The following is a 25,023-nucleotide window of genomic DNA, read 5'->3' as shown; positions in this document are numbered from 1 at the left end:
GAGAGAGAGAGAGAGAGAGAGAGAGAGAGAGAGACTAGAGGAGGAGACAGACATACCTATACAAGGTTGTAATATAGACCTGTCTGTACATATTCAATAACTTTTATTCACGTCAGGATTATTTTCTATCAAAGAGCAGGGAGTACGTTGGTCCGTATTAACGGCCGGATTCGTTCGTTTCCGGTTCGGTCTCGTTTCTGTTGGATCTTTAGTCTGGCTAGCGAGCACACTGCTAGCCGCAGCTAGCCGGATAAATCTCCTCTTTCCTAGGCCTCAAGAGCCCATTAAACACAGAGAATGGCATTAAAACGAATTCACAAGGTAAGAAATTAAATTTTATGTTTATAATTATACATTCGGACATCAGAGGGTTTGTTGTTTTCTAGAAAACCTTGCGGGGGAAGCAAATGTTAAACAGGTTAGCTAATGCTATTTGAATGGCAGGATGGGTTAAGTGTTTAGCCTGTTTTCATTAAATATTTTAATATAATTTACAATTTATCTATGTATGTATGTATCTATCTATGTTTTCAACAATGTGTATATAACTTATATGATGCTTATGAAGACATAGTTTTACCCATAAAATGTAAATTTCAGCGCAATATGAATCTCTAAATCCAACATTTCCTTATTATATGTAACAGATAAGTAGGGAAATATTTGTATCAGTAGTAAAAAAGGTGGATGTGAAGGATGTGATTCCTCTCTGAGTCAGACACTGGAATATAAGGCAGAACATTGTGTGTGATTTCTTCTACTTCAAATCACTGTGTTGATTCAGATGTATAATATTTATGAATCATCTAAGCCTCAGAGGAGACTGGCCAGGACAGTTTTAGCTTGGACTGATTCAGAGTAAATGCTATAGGCATACTTAATTATGAATTAAGTGCTCTGTTTTAGATTAGTTTTGCGTCATTGACAGAAGTTCTTCCTGGAAAGCTACTATGGTAGTCTAGTGTGAAGTTGCACAATAGTTGTTGAACTTGGCGACAGATGATTTTTGCCTGCAGTTTGCTGAGTTTGGTATCTTTTATGAATTAGACTGACATGGCAGAATGTTTATGGGCTGACAGCCAAATACTTAATTTGTCAAACAGTCTTTGGGACTCTAGGCTGGACCTATGAACTAAACTCTTTACTTTCTCAACAATTTCAATATTGTTTTAATATATTCTTCTTTTTCTATAGAATAAACATTTCTATTAACTTTGTACGAAACTGTAACATTACACAATTTATGTGAAACTGGAGAACTTTGCCTAAATCACATTTGGGTGATTCTCACGAAAACTTGGTTTTAAAAATGTCAAGCATGAAAATGTAAAAATTGCTTAAATGTACTTTTTACCCCACCAGACATTGAAAAACAAAGTCTGGAGTAAATGGGAACATTAATTTAAAAACTTTTACTTATCATTTAAGTACTTATGTAACATAATTTAAAAAATTAGTCCTAAAAAGTCTCATTACCGCAACAGTCAGAAAACATCAACACTGACATATTTTCAAAATGACATGACAAACCTGAAAGAACATAATTTGGAGATTCAAAAAAATCAAAGTTTTATGCTTCTATTAATTAAATTAACATTTAATAAGCATCTGTTGCGGTAATGATAATCAAAATGTCGTGTAAGCATTCTGACAAGACAATATTTCAAATTAACTGTAAAAAAATGATCTTACCTGGTAGCCATCTTGAAGTAACTGGTCCATGTGCTTGGTCACTCAAAATCAAACTTTATTAAAATTCTGTATGTGTGCTTAAACTGTTCTCAAAAAGTGTTGCGGAGGATGAGAACATCAGGCATGGACACATCATTTTCCTAATTTTTCTTTATAATTATTATACATGAATATTCAGTAAATATTTTTTCTGTCATCTAAAGTAGTCTAGCAAAACATCCATTTTTTTTCTTAATATTTTTGTGTTAATTTGATTAAATTACAACATAACGCATGTTCAAAGACAGCCGGACACATTGCGGTAATGAGAATTTCAGCAGAAAATGAGATAAAATTTACAATTATAAATTCTTATTTTGAAATCACAAATTTAGCAACCTAGAACACATTATTGTGTTAATTCTTATGCTTTTTAATTTTACTATATAACACATATTAAAGCTAAAATCATTACAGCCGAGGTGTTTAAAAGGTTTCGTGAGAATCACCCACTTAGACTTTCACGTGTATTGTGTGAACCGCCAGACTGTCCGCGTAGTGCCAGTAAATGAGAGTTAAGTTCTGCTGAGATTTTTATTGCAGGAAATATCACATTTAGTACACATACTGCCAGTTGAAAATGCCTGCCACATATCTTAAGTGATTGCATATTTGTTTATTCCCCACACCCTCATTTGAAGTATGCGGGCGTATAAATAGCTGCCACTGTTTAGTGCTGATTTCACACTGACCGGTGTTGGTTGAATAGGTTGTTGTACATTGTAAGTCTCATTAAGACTTTCTTCAGCAACATCATCCAAAGATTAACAAGACTTAACAAAACGTGTACAATGATAATTTCCTTTTTTCTGGCATTACTCTTACATATTATAATAAGGAGTATGATAATGAGCAGCATCCTGGACAGGGTTTAGATGAATCCAAGACTAGCCCTTAGTCGTATCAGGTCATTACAGTAGTTTTTACAAACATACCATACAAAAAAACAATTAGGGCTGTGACGATAAATCGTGTGTCGAATTAAAAAGACCTGTCTGAAATCGATTCTCACCCAAAAGGCTGCGATTCCAACCCAGTCTCACCCCATGGCGTCAATACTTGACGACACTTGACCATGCGTCAACATGCCGACGCGGAGGGTATACCCCCCGCGCCATTCCCCGACGAACTGGGGACTTCAATACCACTAAGTCCGTTGCATTCTCTTTCCTATTTTCTTACCATTTTCTACCATTTTCGCGTCGGTTTAGGGTTAGATTTACATAATGACATCCCTACCCAACCCTTTCCCTAACCCCAATGCCAGGCGACAACTGTTTAATTTCGCGTACCTAATAGTATTGAAGTCCCCAGTTCGTCAAAAAATGACGCGAAAGGTATACCCTCCGCGTCAACATATTGACGCATGGTCAAGTGTCGTCAAATATTGACGCCATGGGTGTGAGACCGTGTTAGCGATTCTGTATTTCATGTGCAGCTTGTGCGTGTACTACGGTGTTTTGGTCAGTAAGAAGTTCTTATCAATCTAAAATCACTATGGTGCGGTTTCTCAGACAGGGTTTAGATTAACCCAGAACTAGGCCTTCTGGACGTTGCGTTTATTTAGAAAATTATTTCACAATATCCAAGCCAAAGAACACACATTTAATCTGGAAAGGCGAGTTATTCAACTAAACAATAGCACACAGAACAGCAAGCTGAATAGATGTCTGTACGTTAAAGTAATATTATCAGTTATTTAAACGATAAACCATAGCATACAGCAGGGCTCTAGAGTGCGACCAATTTGGTCGCACATGCGACCTAATTTCTCAATGGTGCGACTTAAAAAAATATCAGGTCGCACTGGTGCAACCCAGGAGTTCGAGGGAAAAAGCCATGGTCCAGATCTACGTGTGTGTACGTTTAAAAATGCGTGTGCGCTCCAGTCAGAGAGAGAGAGAGAGAGACGCTGATGATAAGAGAAGAGGAAAAGAACGATTGACAACTTTTTCGTTAAGAATGTTAAGTTGCCTGATCCGTCCGAAGATCACAACCAATGCTCTGACATCAACCTCCCGTCACATCAGGTCCGAACCCGAAGACGGAATTGAATTAGGTAATGAGCCTCTTACAATCGAGTCAGAGCCAAAGCATAATTCTTTTGAAAGGTGACATAGAATGATTGAACGGAGTATTTATCCTTGTTCTGTGATGTGACATGTAGACAAAAAAAATTTTGTTTGGGTCTGTAATGCCTTAGAAGCTTCCTAAAAACCTCTCTCAGATAGCTCTATTAGGGTGGGGGATTTTAAACAAGTGGTTTTGCACCTATTTTGGCTCCCCCTACTGGCTTAACTTGCAATCTCATTACTGATTGGCTGACTTTGCTGCCACTCAAAAAATGTAGCCAATTATTTTAAAGTGGGTGGGCAGTTAGATGCATGTGATGTCATAAGCATCAGTTTTTAAGATTGGGCTGTTTTCTGGCTGACATTTCTAAAAGAGGAATTTCTATGAGACTAAGATGTTTAGCATGTTTAGCACTTTTTGTATGTTTGTGAATGTGGGTAGACTACCATTATTCAACAGAGACAAGGTAAAAATGTTTTTTCATTCTCTGTCCCCTTTGAAGAAAATTATTTGAACGTAACCCAACAGCAATGTCGCGTTCCGTGCGCCAAATGTATAGAAAAAAGCCAGGAGTCAGGACCGCTGTTTTCTTCATAATCTTATTTCCAAATCTAATCCTATAAACTTTTTGGTGTTTGCTGTATCGCTATCACCGCCCTGCCAGACTGTCTTAAATAGAGAAGTAAGTTCATTCCTTGATTTGCGTTGTTGATTCATTTATAAATAATTCCCCCAAGGGTTTAGTGTATGCGCAAAAGGCATTAAAATGAATAGAACGTGATGATTACATCTTTCTTTTGTGAAAAAATAATAAAATAAATAAGCCTACATGAAATGTGTTTAACTTAAATATTAGCAAATTAACAAAACGAATTCAAAAGTAGCCTAGCCTATATGAGTTTATTTATTGTGTGACCCGCTCCAAATCCGATGCAGCACAAAAAACTTTTTTATGCAATCTCATCACGCATTTCATGCCATCACCGGCGCGGGTTTACGCAGGGCAGCGAGAAAAATACATTAAACTTTAAACATTTAACATTCTACTTGAGTTTTTTTGGACATCCCTCTGGAATCACTGCAATCATATCATCAATTTAAAAGGTATAAATATAAGCGCAGCGCTTATGAGTGTTCAAACACTGCTGACCGCTCAGCTGTCAATCTGCCGACCCTCACAAAGTTTCACATTAAATGTTAATATATTTGTCCAGTCATTGTCCTGTGCTTATTTCTGTCAATGTTCTGCATGAAGATCTTTAAAGGTTTCTACTTACTTCACGATTTGCGGTGCGACCGGTCGCAGTCTTTATGTAAAACGGGCGGGTATGAAATAAATTGATGCTGATGTCGGATAATGGGTCAAGTGTTATTTTAATCGCGCGGATGCGGGTTATCAAACAGGACTGTGCATGACTCGTATAAGGAAAATTATAAAATACCCTAAATGTTTATATTCTGTATTAAACCACCATAACTTGCGGTGTTAAAGGGACAGTTCACCCAAAAATGACAACTCCGTTAGCATTAACCCTCCCTCATTCTGTTACAAACCTGTATAAATTTATTTGTTCTGATAAACACGAAGCAAGATATTTTGAGGAATGTTAATAACCAAACCAAGCATGAGCCCCATTCACTTCTAGGAAAAAAAATACTATGGAAGTGAATGGGGCTCATGAATGGTTTGGTTACAAACATTCCTCAAAATATTTTCATTCATGTTTACCAGAACAAAGACATTTATACAGGTTTGTAACAACATCAGAGTGAGTAAATTATGACAGAATTTTCATTTTTGGGTGAACTATAAATCCGATGCAGTCAAAAATTAGGGTGCACCTATCTTTTGTGCTGGTGCACCTAAGAAAAAATGTTAGGCGCACCAGTGCAACCAGTGCAAAAAGTTAGTCTAGAGCCCTGCATACAGAACTTACCTGGAAGGTTGAATGAATAGTCTAAATTAACCAAACAAGCCAACTAGCGTGAAGTTCGCGTACTTATGATTCCACATTACTGAATCCATTGAATTACATACAGAAGCAACATATGGCGGACTCTCGCGGCTGTAGACGATAATGTTGTCTGTCTCTTGCCTCATAAATGTCAAAATTAATTCATACAGACTTACAAGGCTCACCTGACTGGAAGACGCAGCACCAGCTAAGTTATGAAAAAAACACGGCTTATAGACAGAAAAAATACGGTAATTCTTCTAAGGTACAATTGGAGTTTCTTTACTCAAATAAAACTTAATTTTGAAGAAACTATGGCAAAAAATGAACACATACTAGATTATTAAAGGGGCCGTGAATTGGTCGATTTTATTGCTTTATGACGTTGATTGATGTCTACTTATGCATTTCGCGTTGTTTTTACATTCAAAAACATCAAAAGCAATAAGTAATACGCTATTTTGTAACATGGATTAGTGGCTGTCTTGAGAAATGGTTTGTTTGAAGGGGCGGGCCGCATTGAAGACCTGAACGTAAACACCCACTGCTATGATTGGACAGCTTCATTCCCCGTCATTACATGTAGGGAAATGTTTTAAAAACATGAATGTGATAAAAATAGCAGCCGAACACAAATATGTTTGAGACACAAAAGATTCTGGGTGCTAAACATGATACACATAAATGACAATACGTATATTAAAGTAGAAACAAAACTCGACGTGACTAAATTACCGTATAAAACACAGTAAGCGTGCATCCGAATCTAAACTGCGGCTAATAAATCCTTATCAATAACTTTGTATATTTCTATTGTGCTTGTGAGGTCGCTTTTACATTGACGTAATGTTAAATACCACAGTTATATGATAAAAAATAAGCTTTGTTGAGTGTTTGACCTTTCAAACGGAACTTGCCTAAATTACCGTATACAACACAGTAAACGGGCATCAGAATCTAAACTGCGGTTGATAAATCCTTCCTTATAACTAACTTTGTATATTTCTACCTTTAAATTACAGTCGTATTGTTAAGTGTTGTACCTTTATTAATCGTTTAATGTTTTTAGTAAATTAAAACAGTCAACAAACGTATTTAGACACGGATGTTACAACAGGACACATTAAGCAATCTCTTTTAACAAAGCAATAGTGAAACGCAGTAACTTAAATAAAGTAAAATGTCTTACTGTGAATTATAAAACGGCCAGTTCTGGTTCTTCATTCTGATTGGTTGAAACGCGTTCTCAGCTGTGATAAAACTCACCGGTAAACCCACGGCTCAAACCGTATTACATATCACTGCGCCACTGTTGTTGTGTACTGTAGAAAATAACTGTCAAAATGTCGGATTTTGTTGTCAATTTTGATTTATTGGGTGGGCTAATTATATTATATTGTATTAATTATAATCCTCAACAATTGAACAATTAATGGCGATATCCAGATAAGTGTCAATAAATATTGTTGCGTTTTCTTGTTGATTATGCTTCCGTGAGGAGTAGTTGTACCGTATATTATCCACTGGGTGGCGATCTTACACAACAACATAAACACTGATGCTTTCACTCAACACTTTAAAACTCAAGTGTATTTTGTGATCAGCGATCTGAATCGGATCTCTAACAAAAGTCATTCACAGAAATGGAATTATCCCAACATTTTGCTCAAAATTTGAGAGGATAAAAGAACAATTGAAGGTAGGGTGAAACGTTTTTATTTTGATGTTTGAAAGCAGAGGGTCTGTTCTTTCATTTGATATATTGTATGTTTATATATCTAAAGAAGAACATTTTTCTGGAAGGCATTAATGTTTAACTAAAGCTGGGTGGCAACTCTTTTAAAAAATGCTGGCAGGGAAAGTGTTAAGCATGCTTCCAAGCATATTTGATCCACACGTCAACAGTTGCACGGTATAAATGTTAATGTATAAATTAGATGAATGTTAATTTATGAAAATAAACACCACAGTCTTAATGAATCATATTTTCATTGTGTCTTTGCTCCGTCTGTTTTGCTTGGGAACCGCTCTGTTGCAGACACGCTTGAGTCTGAGGAACTACTTTGTTTGGCGGAAGACTAATATCTGTACTAATATAATTACAACTTATTTGCTGTGTTTTATTATATGAAATCCTGCTATACATAATTTGAAGCAACCGTTTTATAAACGCAATAAGCCCCGCGAAGCAGTGGGTTACCAGTGCATTTTATAACGGCTAAGGGGGTTTTAGGCACTCCGCTTCGCGTCGTGCCTAACAACGCCCCTTAGCCGTTATAAAATGCACTGGTAACCCACTGCTTCTTGGGGCTTATTGCTTTATTATACTGCTGTGTCATTGTTGTCAGATCCAATATAAGTGGTGCTTCTGACTGAGTCTCTCTGCAAATCCAGCATCGACTTCTTTACAAATGAATCCATGTCCACAACGTTAACAAACGCTCCCCACACGAGCTGGAACTTCTTCAAAAGCAAACTTTATCCAAGCATATTGCTAATGTTAAGTTCCAAGCCTCCGATTTGAAGTATTTAGCTTCTGTGTTGTTCCCATGGTTGTTCCCACGCGGTTGTGAAAATGCGTTTCCATGGTATCATAACAGATCACCGCGTCAAAATAAAAGTCTCTCAGAAAAAATGTATTTAAAAAGTCATTTTGGTTAAATTTGTCAATCTTTAAAGACATGTTTACTTACTGAGACACACGTGTCACGCGAAGCTGTGGGCGGGGCTACAAAAGTAGACTTGTCCTTTTGGTTATGGGGAGGTGTTTCAATTCTACTTTGACGTCATAGATTTCCGAATTTTAGACTGGAGTTTTTAGCTGGCTTGGTGCCAAAGACGGTTATATTTCAGTAGCACGGACGTTTTCAGTTCTGAAACTTGCAGGATGTTCATTTAAGTATGATGACCTCTTATATAACAAATTATCAAGTTAAAATTGAGTTTTTGATTCACCGCTCCTTTAATGAATTTAAATGTTTTTAACAGATACAGTGGGGCAAAAAAGTATTTAGTCAACCACCAATTGTGCAAGTTCTCCCACTTAAAAAGATGAGAGGGGCCTGTAATTTTCATCATAGGTACACTTCAACTATGAGAGACAAAATTAGGGAAAAAAATCCAGAAAATCACATTGTCTGATTTTTTAAGAATTTATTTGCAATTTATGGTGGAAAATAAGTATTTGGTCAATAACAAAAAAGCAAGATTTCTTTCTCTCACAGACCTGTAACTTTTTCTTTAAGAGGATCCTCTGTCCTCCACTTGTTACCTGTATTAATGGCACCTGTTTGAACTTGTTAGCAGTATAAAAGACACCTGTCCACAACCTAAAACAGTCAGAATGCAAACTCAACTATGGCCAAGACCAAAGAGCTGTCAAAGGACACCAGAAACAAAATTGTAGACCTGCACCAGGCTGGGAAGACTGAATCTGCAATAGGTAAGCAGCTTGGTGTGAAGAAATCAATTGTGAGAGCAATTATTAGAAAATGTAAGACATACAAGACCACTGATAATCTCCCTCGATCTGGGGCTCCACGCAAGATCTCATCCCTTAGGGTAAAAATTATCACCAGAATGGTGAGCAAAAATCCCAGAACCGCATGGGGGGACCTAGTGAATAACCTGCAGAGAGCTGGGACCAAAGTAACAAAGGCTACCATCAGTAACACACTATGCAGCCAGGGACTCAATTCCTGCAGTGCCAGATGTGTCCACCTGCTTAAGCCAGTACATGTCCGGACCCGTCTGAAGTTTGCTAGAGAGCATTTGGATGATCCAGAAGAAGAGTGGGAGAATGTCATATGGTCAGATGAAACCAAAACATAACTTTTTGGTAGAAACTCAACTTCTTGTGTTTGGAGGAGAAAGATGCTGAGTTGCATCCAAAGAACACCATACCTACTGTGAAGCATGGGGGTGGAAACCTCATGCTTTGGGGCTGTTTTTCTGCAAAGGGACCAGGACGACTGATCCGAGTTAAGGAAAGAATGAATGGGTCCATGTATCGTGAGATTTTGACTCAAAACCTCCTTTCGTCAGCAAGGGCATTGAAGATGAAACGTGGCTGGGTCTTTCAGTATGGCAGTGATCCCAAACATACCGCCCGGGCAACGAAGGAGTGGTTTCGTAAGAAGCATTTCAAGGTCCTGGAGTGGCCTAGCCAGTCTCCAGATCTCAACCCCATAGAAAATCTTTGGAGGGAGTTGAAATCCGTGTTGCCCAGTGACAGCCCTAAAACATCACTGCTCTAGAGGAGATCTGCATGGAGGAATGGGCCAAACTACCATCAACAGTGTGTAAAACCCTTGTGGAGACTTACAGAAAACATTTGATCTATGTCATTGCTAGGGTTGGGTACCTTTCACATTTTTACCGGTACCGGTTCCGATGCCGGTACCTGGAATTCGATACCGGTACCCAGCGGTACCTTTTTCGGTACTTTACTCTGACTTAAGTGACTTTCAGTGGACATAATAAGCCCAAACCTCTCATTTTCAACATTTTGTTATTTATTTCGAAATGTTTAATAATACACACAATCTTTACAAAAAAAACATCCCTATAACATCCAGGGCATATGTCTTACATATAAATAAAATAAATAAATAAAATATATAAGTAAGACAAATGATCAATGAACATAAACGTCCTAAAAGCAACATAAAAGTAAACTTTTATGTTGAAAACAATACTAGCAGTTGATTTTTAGAAAAATCAGCATGTCAACGTTCTCAGGTAAAAGCCATGACAGAGCGGTAAAGAACACTCGCTCTGAGGATGTAGAAGAGGACTGGACACAGAGATACTTTTTTGCCAATCTGGCCAGCATTGGCATTTGGTCCGCATGTGGTTAAATGTGTTCGAACAGCCACGCGGACTGCCTTCTCTCCTCCTATTTATCTAATTTGAGGTACTGAGGACAAAGTTTTACGTCATTTCTGACTTTTAGCGTGAACACACAGTCTTTAGGCTTTCATTGATAAAGCTAAAAGCGGCTGATCTCCGCAGTTTCATTTCGCGAGCGCGTGAAAGTTGTGTGATCTTAATTCATTAATTGTGCTGAAAAATCTGAGAAAGCTCCAACATATTCATGTACAAAACACTGTGCAGCATGTTTACTTAAAACACAAGCATAGTATTAGTTCGTGTGCATTTAAACCCGTCATTACTCCAGCTTAGGTTAAAACGAAAGCAAAGGGACTTCCCCGCGGTCTCCACGGACCACCACTCAAAGTAATCAGGACAGGACCGATCGAAAGTGGAAAAAAGAGACGGACTGGTGTTGCTAAATACCAGGTGTAAACAGAATTTGTCTCTCTCGTCCACTAGTGATCCGATCGACGAAAACGCATTTTATATTAAGCTTTTATATAAGCTTAATAAGCTGTGCTTCTAAATACACACTGTGTTTAAATAAGTGCTTCCTCAGGTTGGATGTATTACCACTGCTTACCTTGCACTTACTGTTACAAATATTACAGGTAGCATTGTCTGCATCATCCTTTGTGAAATTTAACCACATGTTAGATCGCTTTCTGTTAGCCATTAAGCAAGTTGCAAAGAGGTGTCACTTACCACACCATCTCTCTCTCCCGCGCGCACACGCTTTCGCTACGTACCAGACTCACACGGCGCGCTGACATGTTCTCTCAGGTACCGAAATTGAGCACCGATTGATTTTATGTGAATCGATACTGGGTAGTACCGACGCAATTCGGTCGGTGCCTATAAAAGTACCGAGGTCGGTACCCATCCCTATCAATGCCAACAAAGAGTATGTAACAAAGTATTGGCATGAACTTTTGTTATTGACCAAATACTTATTTTTCACCATAATATGCAAATAAATTCTTTAGAAAATCGGACAATGTGATTTTCTGGATTTTTTTCACATTTTGTCTCTCGTGGTTGAGGTGTGCCTGTGGTGGGAATTGCAGGCCTCTCTCGTCTTTTTGAGTGGGAGATCTTGCACAGTTGGTGGCTGGCTGGATACTTTTTTGCCCCACTGTACCTCTAATGGGAATAGCTGCGTTATGAAGTGAAACTAAAGGGTTAATAAACACAAACTAAAGCAGATGTTGTAGATCGTCTGGCGAACCATGATAGATAGCGCAAAAATGGTAAAAACTGATTATTTCCCACTATTAATTACATCATCTTAAAGGAGTGTAACTGTAGCATGTAAATAATGCACATAAATAATGTGAGCAACAATTATATCTAATCAACAGGCACGTGAAACCTAACTAGCAGGTTGCTCAAACAACAAAATCACCAGTTAATTTACTTTAAAGAGTAACTAAACCCTTAACCAACTTTTTTTAGTTAATGATCTGTAAGAATGAAGCTTTATTAGTGCTGTTCATTGATTTTAGTAAGTTTTTTGATATTTGAGTAGAAAGTGTTTCAATACAATATATGGTGTAAAAACGTCTGAGTGCTGCACACTTCAGGTTGAACGGTGGCTACTGCAGTTGAATTTTCCTATTGGATGTTTGGTCCAAAAAGTAACTCGTGAGGTAAGCAGGTTCAAGCTCACCACGCCCTTGTTACGATCTCACCACCACAAACTTGGTACGAGCTTAGTTCGTCCCCTCTATCTCTGTTGGGATCTGCCCACTTTTCTAGCATTTTTCAAATATTGCCAGTGGGTGGAGTCAGGCTCTGACCAGGGGTTTAGTTACGCTTTAAAATTAGAAGAACTATAGACGAATACAATAACAGGCTTAAATAACCCCAAAACATAAGTCCACTTACAGTTCTCACGGACACGCTTTTTATCAACTGGCTATCCTCCAGACATGACGGAGCATGTCTTATCTTATTTCGGCCGTGTGGTGTGGTGTGCGTGCACGCTCGCAGTGTGAAGCACGTCCGCACTATTCTTTGAGATGTTTTATCAACTGGCTAGTTATCCAACAGACAGTGACGGTACTCCGGACCACGTCTTTCTCATTTCGGCCGTGTAGCGCATGTCCCCGCATGCGGTGTGATGCGCGTACGCGCTATTCTCAGAGATGAACTTGACGACCTTTTGTGCAGCAAATTATTATTTTTTTTTTTTTGGCAAGCTAGTTAAGGCGGTAGGGTTTCCAAGCTTAGGCGGGCCGCCTTAACTGAAATATGCTGCAGGAAACCCTGAACTTTCCCGGCGCGAAGTAATACTGTACCTCACAGCACATCTAATACAAGTCAATGGAGTTGGACAAAAACTACGATAAAACCTGTTGAAAAGCATCTTTGGCAGCGATTTTTGTGTGAGCATATCAGTGATTACCCCTGACCACTCGGTGAGTTTCACGTCTTTGTAAACGAGGGTTTAATGCTTTTTGGGAGGGATTGCTCCAGTGCACCTATACAGCCACTGTGAGGGTGGGGGCCGACACAACAAACACCCCAAAACTCTCGGGCCAGCATCATATGTCCAGGTTTCGGTCGGGGCCGTTCTGTTTCGTCGTGAACGGTCTGCAAACAGGGCTTTGGGTTTAAAATTCCGAACTTGTCCTTTAAATGGTACTGCCCCAGTGACAGCTCATTTGTTGACCAATTTTTCTGACATTGTATCATTTTAGTTGAACATGTCTTGGAGAACTAAGATGGTGTCAATTTTATGTTAGCAATTTTATATTTCAATCCTCAAACTTCCAAATTTTTTCCTTTTTTTTCCTATAAACCGCCCTCTCTCAGGTCTGAGAGGAACTAAAGTTGTTTAAACTTTATGAAAATCGTTACAACCATCAACGTTTCCCTATATGTTAAATAAAAAATATTACTAAGATAGCTAAACAGTTTGCTTTTATATGTTTTGATGTTTTAACCATAGACTCCTCCATCATCAAAGAAACCTCCACTTCCTGTCTTCTCACATGCACAGGCATGCAGTGCCAGAGGGTTGCCTGCACTTCGTTCGCATTCGTGAATTCTCAGAAATATTTTTTTTTCTACGATGTGGTTTATATAGTCGCAATGTACCGCTGTCTATATTCCCATAAACAGAGAAAGAGAAAGCTCTAGAATGGTAGTCATTTCCTTGTTGTACCAATGCTATAGGTGTGACCAGAGAACAGATGGGTTACAATTTTACCTTAACAAGTGCAGGTGGACGCATAGTAAACATTTTGGCTAAATTATAAGTTAAGTTGGGTCAAATCACTTTAATTTATTTTTAACCTTCAGGTCAGGTTGTGGAGGTTGAGGATTTTCCAACACGCGTATATGGTTAACCATATATAGTTAACATCTACGAAAACCATAAAACTTTACCATAAGACCAACTCGCTCATGATTTCCTCTCTTTCTGAGCTCCGGTGATTTCCTGATCACATATTATTGAGAATGTTTCATGTTTGTTGTTTTGCACAATAACGTTAAAATGAAGTGAATAAATAAACATAAACACTTTATTACTGGCCTTGAAATGTTGGAAGGATCTGCTGCTGTTTGTGATATTTCATTGACTTTGAGGAAACCAGAGATTTTGCTCAATCTGTTCTCTCACAATTGCATTATGAAGATGACAGTATTCGTTTCCTGTCTGTGTTTTTCCAGAGTTGAGAAAGCTGTCAGGTTTTTGTACCAGTGAGAATGCATCTTCAGGACCAACAGTTTGAGATGTTGTATAGTTGTGTCAGTTCATTAATTCGACCAGTTTGAGCTCTTTCAAATTGAAAGTTTAATGAATTGTCTAACAGACACAAAGTGGATTGCAATAAATTCAGTTTAACACAAAAACTGATTGTGTAAAAAAAATAATATTACAAGGATAAAAAATATACAGTATGAATGCTGATTTATTTCCCCCTGATCTGGATCATCCAACATAAGTAAGAGTTATGAAAATTCATATCTAAATCTGTATACGGTTTATATCATGAACACAATGTCATACTTCTTTGATGCGCGTGTGTTGACTGAGCATTTGCATAGCATTAAACATAGCTGCGAATTCAAATTTTACATGGAAAAAACATGAATACTCCATTCATTTACTGTATAACTGCTTATTTATTTAATTCAGATCTGGATAATGCAGCATTAAACTCTTGCCCTTGGTTTCACAGACAGGCTTAAGGCTAGTCCTAGACTTAAACAAATATTTACCTGTTTCAAGTAACAATAACTTGCACTAACATATTTTAAAATATTTCAGTACCAATTGATTTGTCTCACGATTAGGGCTGCAGCTATCGATTCTTTTTGTAATCGATTAATCTAGCACTGAATCGATCGATTAATCGAGTAATCGGATAATTTTTTTGTGTGTGTTTTTAAAAAACCAAAACAAATAATGCATAACGAAAATGACTTTGCTGTAAAATGTTCAAGCATTTGGCTTTTATTTCTAAAAAAAGAGGTATTTGGCTCCAAGAAATAAGCCTATTTATTTAAATTTTTTACCCATTTAGTGTTTATGGGGCGGTTTCCCGGACAGGGATTAGCTTAAACCAGGACTAGACCTGATTTTAATTGGGAAATATAACTAGTTTTAACAAACATACTTTACTAAAAACATTACTTATGTGCATTTTGAGGCAAAACAAAGGACGCTGGTATATTTTAAGGTACGTCAGTGCAAGTTGATTTGAGTTTGGACAGCTCTTACATTTATTTTAGTCTAGGACTAGTCTAATCCCTGTCCGGGAAACCACCCCATAGTGTTTATAAGTGCCAGTGCCAACAATATAACACTTTAATTTATTAATATGCACAACAGGTTTCATGCTGTAATCTAGCCCTGACATCAAAGTAAATATCTGGTTTATGTACATTTCTACACTTGCAGCATTTACCATTAGGCTTTTAACATATAATATATCATTTCTGGGGTGAGCCTATTTGCTATGGTAACAGCCTGTGTGTATGCGCGCACTTGTGTTTGTGTGTGTGCACGCGTTCTGACGTTCAGTTGCTTCATTGCATTTTGGTACTGCAGAAATACATACATTACTTTTCAATAGAACGCTGCATTTGGTTTGCATCACTTGCATTGCGGTGCATTTTAGGTTAAGAATCCGTTCGAAAAATCACAACATCACGTCCCGCTGTATACAGTGAATGCATGCAGCTAAAATTATTGTTGCGTGTCTAACTGTTACATAAAAGTTTAAGCATATGTGATGCATTGCGCGATCGGTCTGACTCGCGTGAGAGAGAATAACTTCCATATGCTAAACTCCAATAAGACAGAGATTATTATTATTGAACAAAATATGTCAGATTACAAGTTGCCCATATATGATTGCACTGTGGTGCCGTTTTTTGGTACACACACCTGTAGTGCATGCGTGTGTGTCAAGGGGTTCTTTTTTAATCTATACTGTCCTGCAATTGAACGTGAATACGTTTACTACTTAAAAACATCAAAGCTAAACATCATATCTAGTCAAACCGCATAACGACATCGCTACAAATACAGTATGGGATTAAAATCAGCGGAAGCTACGTTACCTTGTTTCATCGACGCTTGGTGAAACAGCAGTGGATGTTTTTAGTTCAGATGCTGAATGTAATGATCCCAAACTTTAGACAGTCTCTCTCTGCCGTTTATGGACATATTCGCTCCGCCATCGCGCCAACTAAATTCAAACTGTACCACGCGCAATGATGTGCTTCCTGAACATTGAACAACGGTCCGTGTGAATCAGATCTCGGCGCGTGTAGTGCGCGTCATAGGAATTTAACGAGGCTTCGAGGCAGAATTTTTGCCTCGAGGAATTTTTTGAATCGAGTAAATCGAGTAACTCGATGAATCGTTTCAGCCCTACTCACGATAAACACCAGTAGTGTCTTTTTTAAAGGCATGTTTATAAAAGATGCTTAAACATCTTAATTTAACTAAGGCCTAGACCTGGCTTTAGCTTAACCTTATCTGTGAAACCAACCATTGATGTACGGAAAATTCAAGATTAAATATGTACTGTATATGTCAACATGCTGTCTTACATGGCATTAAAGGGCACCTATTTCATTGCTAAAAATCAATGTTATTTTGTGTATTTGGTATAATGTGTTTGCGTGGGTTATGGATCAAAAAACACATTCTTTTCCACATACTGTACATTTTTGTAGCTCCAGATATCCCTCTCTTCCTCAAACGCTTTGATTTTGTACAAAAACTCATTGATCTGAAAAGCTGTGTCCCTGATTGGCCAGCTAATTTGTACATTGTGATTGGCCTGAATATCTTTGACATCAGCTGGAAATGTGACGCTCCTTACTATGTTTAAAAGCTCACAATGCTATGCTAACAGAAGTTAACTTACAGGCTGAGAGTCCGAAGCGAGAGGAATTATGATAATGTCGGTCTTGTCCACATCAACAGGCTCAGGAAGTAAACTGTTGCCTACAATCTGTGTGTTTGTTGTAGTCCAAGAAAAGAGATTTACGTTACAAAATCTATGGTTATATTTAAAACGAGACAAGGGGTTGTTATTATTGTTTAACTTATATGGGGTTTACAAGAAGTCTTTATTATTAGTCGACCAATATGTTTTTTTTTTGTTATGGCTCATACCAACATTAATATAGCAGTGTGGCTGACTGGGCAATATGAGGTCAATATAACACAGATGTAATAACAGTAAAACGGAGACAAATAGAAAATTGGTGAAACTTAATAAACGTTTATTATGCATAAGATTTATAAATATACTCTTTTTAACTCTTTCACCGCCAGCGTTTTTTAAAAAAGTTGCCAGCCAGCGCCAGCGTTTTTCATGATTTTCACCAAAGTTTAATGCCTTCCAGAAAATGTTCTTCTTTAAATATATAAACATACAATATACCAAATGAAAGAACAGACCCTCTGCTTTCAAACCGTTCATCCTAACTTAAGTGGTTCTTTTGTAATCAGCTTTTGAATATGGGTAGGTTTCTGCAAAATCACCAAATTTTGAGCTAAAAGCAGAGATAATTCAATTTTTGTGACGGACTTTTCATTGAGATCCCATTCAGAGCGATCTTTAAAACAGACACGGACATGCAGCAGCTTGCCAGAGGGCAATACTTCCGGGTTTAAAAAGTTGCGTTTTCTCTTAATTGACGAGATATCTCGTCAATGGCGGTGAAAGAGTACTTTAAAATATTTTCCAGACAGTTTGTGGATCTGACACCTTCCAGTACTGTTAGAATAAGACTACCGCGAACATACTGTCAGATTAAAAAATGAATGAGTGGTCATTTTACTGTCTGTCAGACTTTGGCTTTACAAATGAGTGTCTTTTCATTAGGGGAAAAAAGTTAAAGAGCAACTATGGTCTGATTCACGATTTTTCATTTCCTTTGGTGTGTAAGTGTTTATTAGTACATGTTAACGATATGCAAAAGGTACAAACCCAAGGCGAGTTATCATTTCTAACGTAAATCTCTTATCTTGGACTACAACAAACACACGGATTGTAGGCAACAGTTTACTTCGTGGCATCAATGGTCATTATCGTAATTCCTGCCACTTCGGACTGAGCCTGTAGCAGTACATTGACACAGGGCATAAGTGTTAACCACTGATCTATATAAATGACTGGATTGCACATGACGTCACAACTGTGAAGCCACTGCGCCGCCATGTTTGTATACCCAAACATTCTATTAAATCAATGGACGTGATCAGATTTTAATGATAAAACATTAAAAACTAGTCTTCGTTTTTGTATCTGAAGTTACCCTGTACATTATTACAACACAAACGTCCTAAGCATGTACATAGTTATTTACTGAAAGTTGTACATTTTAGTTTTTAATCAGTTATTATACATTCATCTTCATTGCAGTATCAGATCAGCAGACAGACTGCACTGCAGCATATTTAGTATTAATGACAAACGTGCTCATTCTGAAATCTAAATAAATAATCATATTTTGTACATGCAATAATTTGCTGGTTTTATGTTATCTAAACTTACAAGTTACCTCAACTTATTTAGAGAAATAACGCTGACCGTGTAGCTGAATGTTAAAAAAACTTTATTTATACCCGTGTCATTATTAACAGAACGCAGCAGACACACTCACCTTAAAGTTTTTTTATAAATCCATTTTCCTGCCTGATTAAAGCATAAACATTGCAAATAACACCAGAATTAACAGTTAATTTACGTACACGTATCCTAAAAATAATCTTGCGTGACTGATACGCTGTAAAGCGGGAGAATTTAAAACATGATTTTGAATGGAAGTCAATGACCCCCTCTCCCGGTTGGGTATACCAAGATGGCGGCTCGAACTCTGCGCTGGCTTCACCTCACGCTGTTACGTTAAGCGTTCTATGCCCAATCCAGTCATTTATATAGATCAGTGGTGTTAACGCTTCTCATTTATTTTAATGGGTGACGTCATGCGTTGCCGAACTGAATTGTGGATTCGTCAACGTCGCGTCACTGCCGTTCCTCGTACATTTCTAAACTTTTCAAGCACCAGTGCGTGCGTCACCCAATCAGATCCCCTTATGCAAATATCTTAGTGCGAGCCAGCCAATTACGTTTATGCAAGACCGGAGCATGTGTTATAGCCACTGTGATTGGCTGTTGGCCAGGCTTCAGACAAGCCCTACGTCAAGCATTAACGCTTTTGCGCTTTGTGAATGTACCATAATAACTCTTGTCAGCATTGCATTGTGACAACAATGCAATCTTTCAAACATGGTAAGGAGCGTCACGTTTCCAGCTGATGTCAGAGGTATTCAGGCCAATCGAAGCATACAGATTAGCTGGCCAATCAGAGCCACGGAGCTTTTCAGCTTGATTAGTTTTGTACAAAAAGCATTTGAGGAAGGCAGGATATCTGGAGCTACAAAAATGTATGGTATGTGGAAAATAATAAACCACGCGAACACATTATACCAAATACACAAAATAACGAAGTTTTTTAGCAATGAAATAGGTGCTCTTTAAGGAACTGAGATTGAAAATATTTATCTTTACAAATACATATATATATATATATATATATATATATATATATATATATATATATATATATATACATATATATATATATATATATATATATATACATATATACATATATACATATATATACATATATATACATATATATATACATATATATATATATATATATATATACATATATATATATACATATATATATACATATATATATACATATATACATATATACATATATATATATATATATATATATATATATATATATATATATATATATATATATATATATATATATATATATATATATATATATATAACTAATTTACATGAATCAAAATGAGCTTTATAATTGTATAAATAAATTTAAAAGATGAGAGATTGATGTGACTGATCCATACCATAAACTGTTCTTTTAATGGCAAGCACTAATAGATGATTTCTTTTCTGTGTCTGTCTTCAGGAGCTGACTGATTTGGGCAGGGACCCTCCAGCACAGTGCTCTGCAGGGCCAGTTGGGGATGATTGTGAGTTATTTCACTTTTATCATACATTCTCATTATCTCAAACACATCACCATACTCACAGATTTATTTTTCTTTATTTGCAGTGTTTCATTGGCAAGCGACAATTATGGGACCTGTAAGTGGATGCACAGTTTTTACAACAATAATGTTAAAGTCAATCCAACAGAATATTCACACTGTGGACTTCTTGTCTTGCAGAATGACAGTCCATATCAGGGCGGTGTGTTTTTCCTGACTATTCATTTTCCTACAGACTATCCTTTCAAACCACCTAAGGTAAAAAATTATTTACTTTATATAAGCAGCCCACTGATTTATTATTTATAAGTCACAATATAAAGAGCAGACTTGAATAGGATTCAGCTTTCCCAACATTATAACTTGCTCACTGGCAGACATCACTACAGAAAGCCTGTTGATATTTTAGATATGAGTTATAACGTGTGTGTTTTATGGTCTGTTTCACTAGGTTGCATTCACCACAAGAATTTATCACCCAAATATTAACAGTAACGGCAGCATCTGTTTGGATATTCTAAGGTCACAGTGGTCTCCTGCGTTAACTATCTCTAAAGGTGAGCTGACAAGTATTGCAAAGAGTAATTGGGAACAGAAAACATTGCATGCAACAACATCTTTTTGCCAAGATCACAATTATCTATTATACCATGTAAGGATGTGTGACAACCCCTTTCGTCTTTCTCTTGCAGTTCTATTGTCCATCTGCTCGCTCTTATGTGATCCAAACCCAGATGATCCATTAGTGCCAGAGATAGCACGTATCTATAAAACAGACAATGAAAAGTAAGTATATATCCTTATGTGGGCTAAGCCTCACAGCTACTAGATTTGTAAGTTTTCTTACTAGAGCTGCATCTGAAATCGCCTACTTTCATACTTGATCGAATTTATAGTATTCGAAAAACATTAGACAAAAATACCTGAATGACTGTACTTCCGGCAAGATTTTTAAGTGTTATGGGGCATACACACCAAACGCGAATGCAATGATTTGCGTGAGTAATTACAACTACATACAACAGTTACTACATACAAAGTCAATGCAGAGAAGCGAACTTGCGCAGGGCGATACGGATGAAGTGATTCTGACAATATGATTTTCGCAAAAACACACTCTGTTCGCCTCAACTGCATCTTTGCACAAGTTGAAGATGTATCGCGTTTGGTGTGAATGCAGCATTATAGTTAAATAGTTTTCCTTAGGTTATAATGCACTTCTAAAATATGTTGTGTTGTTATTTTGTGATTTTTTTTTTTTAATGGAGGATGTAATTGTGAAAAATCGTCTAGTATATTGCCTGACATGAATGTTTATATATGACCGTGGACCACAAAACCCAGTCATAGGGGTCTTTTTTTGTTAGGATAGGATAATACATGGCTGAGATACAACCATTTAAAATTGTGGAATGTGAGGGTGCAAAAAAATCTAAATTTGAGAAAATTGCCTTTAAGGTGGCCCAAATTAAATCCATTGCAATACATATTACTAAGGATTTATCAAATTTTAGATATTTTACAGTATAGACATTTACAAAATATCTACTAGTACCTAGTAATATCCTAATTAGGGATGCTCCAATCAATGCCGATCTCCACTAAAAATACGTGGCCGATCACTATTCTGAATCACATAGCCGATATTCACAGCTATTTCATGTACTACGGGTTTTGATCAGTAAGTCCTTATCGATCTAAAATCACTGTTAGTTTGAGTCGTTTATAACATGCATTTGAAAAAGCAACACTCGTCAAACATAATTATTAAACATATTCTTTATTATCATGAAAATACCTGAAAAGGTTTGAAGAACAGCAATATAAATATATCCTTAAGACATTTCCTGGAGCTAACCTCGTCATTCGTGTTTACATGCAGTTTATATTTTCTGATTATTTGCTAATGATTATGCTTATTATTCAGACATGGCCAAATACAGAGCACAAATGATGAACTCGCTGTTTTTCTTTACTTACGTTAAATGACAAACACGCTCTTATGGATGTATTTTGTTATTCTGTGCCGTAATGAAGACAGTGCCTGTAACAATTTTATACGCTGCTGTCGTGTTATTTGAGATGTTTCTGGTAGAGGTCTTCTCGGGTCCAAAGAAACGTACCCTACAAGAAAATAACCCGAAAAACTTTATAACCTAACCTGACGTGCATAAATAATTTTTTTTTAAAGAAAGACCCGACCCGAGACAAATGCAAGAAAATTAGACCCAAGTCTCACCCGAACTAGTGGCAATTTTTTTTAACCCGACTGGACCCGAATGTAAATGCACGCAGCAGTTAGACAGAAAGAAACTCCGGTGGCCTCGCAACCAATTTGGCGAGCTGCTCCATTTGTTTTACTTTGTAATCTGATGATGACACCAATTGACTGACATGTCTGTCTCAACGAAAATAACCCTACCGCCAGCCGCACAATGTCGCAGGCGCTCTTGGCAAACAGATGAGAGGTTTGAAAAGGACATTGACGCACACACTCGTGTCCAAGACCCGAACCCGATCGTTTAATTTTCCATTGTTCTTAGTACATGATGTAGCTACAGAAGAGTCAAGTTTTAAATAGGAAAAAATATCAAAACTCTTTGGTTATTTTTGAGTGCGATGCTTATGGTCTAATCAGATTCAATGAATTATGCTAAGCTATGCTAAAAGTGGTAGCGCCAGACCCGGAGATCGGCTGAATAGATTCCAAAATGGAAAAACTTGATTGTTTATCTCTGGGGGATCTGGAAAATAAGCCTACTTTTAAAAAAAGTGGAGTGTCTCTTTAAGGTGCGTGACTAAAACACACATGCACTTCAGTTAGTGCTGTATAAATACGATTAAAATGTTTACAAAGCATTATTTTTATCGAAGTATTGTGTTTACAAAAGGTAAAGTATAATGGCAGTATTGCCAAATACCATTATAATCGCATTATGAGGGTGCATATAAATGTGGTCATAGATATTTATCGTATATTGCAATTTATCCCCCAAATAAAGAGATTGGCAGAAATTATGGTATGGAAATTTGTTTGGCTTTTACTCGCAAAAGAACAAACAGCAGATGTAATGGTCAGTGCTGCAGTGTGGATCAGTAGGAAATGAGAGGAGACCGCTGTGTCTGACCTTGAGGTTTTTCTGCACCGTGTGTGTGTGTTTGTGCTGGCCTGAGCCGAATTGGCAGACCGTCCGATCACCCAGCATGAGTGATTCTGCAAAAGTGTCTGAGCCCGTGCTATACTTAATATCTCTCTATTTCTTTATCTTCTGCAGGTACAACAGAATAGCTCGGGAATGGACTCAAAAGTACGCCATGTGATACCTGGATATCAGACCAATTTGCAGTATAGCTGGAAAAATCAAACTACAATCCCCCAACCTACCCTTAACGAATTGACGGTTAGCCATATATTCAGACCATATAAGTTCTGCCTGGTTATTTTGCCCCCTTCGATATTCATTCACGAGCTGTAAAAAGGACCCCACGACGTTGCGAAGATCACCAGCTTTCTGTTCACAAAAATGCTTGTGTCAAAAAAGCATGTTTTCACTACGAGCTCAGATGTTTTTTTATTAAAATAAAAAATTAAAAACTTAAGAGAAAACATTGGTCGCTTGTAACTCATGCCACTGGCTAGAGGTGCTATTTAAGATAAATAAAACAACAGTTTTACAGGTGCCAGCAAACTATGGCTACGTTCACACCGCAAGCCTTAATACTCGATACAGATTTAAGGATAAGATTTTTTTGTTGTTTGGCTGTTTTTTTAATGTGGCTGATATCAGATAAGGTCAGATACACTTATTGTTTACAAGTTAAGGTTTATAAGGTGATGTGAATTCTGATATGACTGTTGAAGCTGAGGTTGCATTGTAAAACATTAGACATGATTCCATGTGGTTTTTGCTGTTCACACTGTCATGCAAAAAAACAAAAAAAAACAGGTCTAATTCACATGAGAATAAAAATCAGATTTTGACTGCAGTGTGAACGTAGCCTATGAAATCTGTTGGCTTTCATGTTTTTATATGCTTTTACGATAGCAATGAGAACTATGGTCTGTGAAATATATTCTTGCTTATAACTGACTGTTTCTTACCAAATCAGTCACGTCATTGTATCAGCAGTTACGAAAATATATATTTTGCATGTACTAAAGTAATTGGTCTGTGGTCTGCCAAAGATGAATATCTGCAGACGATGTTAAGCAAATACACGTCCACTTTTAGAGTCTGAAAACTTATTTTGTTACTCTTTTTCTCTCCTGTTTTTGATGTTTTTAGAACGGGGAGCTATTAGTTTGTCTATCCTCCTAAACACACTGTTCTCTCATTGCACTGAATATATACGTGATCGAAAGCTCTTGATGGACGACTGATCAACTAATAGCTCTTCTAGCTGTTGATTTTTGTTCGCTCAATAAAGTTGATAAACAATCGTGTGAGGTTTCCTTCCTTCTGCAGGATTAATGAGAGAGGATTTAAGTCTATATGTTGTCATGAAATTGTCTTAAAAGAAGCAGGGTTCCCACAGGTCCTTGAAATCCTTGAAAGTTTGTGAATCTGGGAGAAAAAAATTCAAGGCCCTGGGAAGTTTTTGAAAATATGCATGCATAGATACAGGTCATTCAAATTGCTTGAATCTATTTTATGCAAGAAGTTTTCTGGAAAAAAATCCATATTATTCCCTGTTTAGTGTAGGATAATATCATAAAAAATTCTAGACTTTTTAAGCACACGTGCTAAACTGTTCGCTTTAAATGCTTATATCTTCTGTATGTGAATGTTAATTCATACCAAAATGTTT

General features: G+C 37.2%; 1 protein-coding gene across 1 annotated transcript; it reads left to right on the top strand.

Moving 5' to 3' along the window:
• Positions 1 to 24,654, top strand: ube2d2l (ubiquitin-conjugating enzyme E2D 2 (UBC4/5 homolog, yeast), like). Its single transcript, XM_055178540.2, has 7 exons — positions 1 to 321; positions 20,133 to 20,196; positions 20,280 to 20,311; positions 20,395 to 20,472; positions 20,666 to 20,771; positions 20,907 to 21,000; positions 23,490 to 24,654. The coding sequence occupies exons 1-7, from the start codon at positions 298 to 300 to the stop codon at positions 23,533 to 23,535; spliced, it is 444 nt and encodes a 147-aa protein (XP_055034515.1). The 5' UTR covers positions 1 to 297; the 3' UTR covers positions 23,536 to 24,654.
• The last annotated feature ends 369 nt before the right edge of the window (positions 24,655 to 25,023 follow it).

The sequence above is a fragment of the Misgurnus anguillicaudatus genome, chromosome 16, assembly GCF_027580225.2.
Source record: "Misgurnus anguillicaudatus chromosome 16, ASM2758022v2, whole genome shotgun sequence".
NCBI classification, from domain to species: domain Eukaryota; kingdom Metazoa; phylum Chordata; class Actinopteri; order Cypriniformes; family Cobitidae; genus Misgurnus; species Misgurnus anguillicaudatus.
The sequence above is the reverse complement of the archived record's forward strand: the minus strand, read 5'-3'. Positions and strand labels throughout refer to the sequence as shown.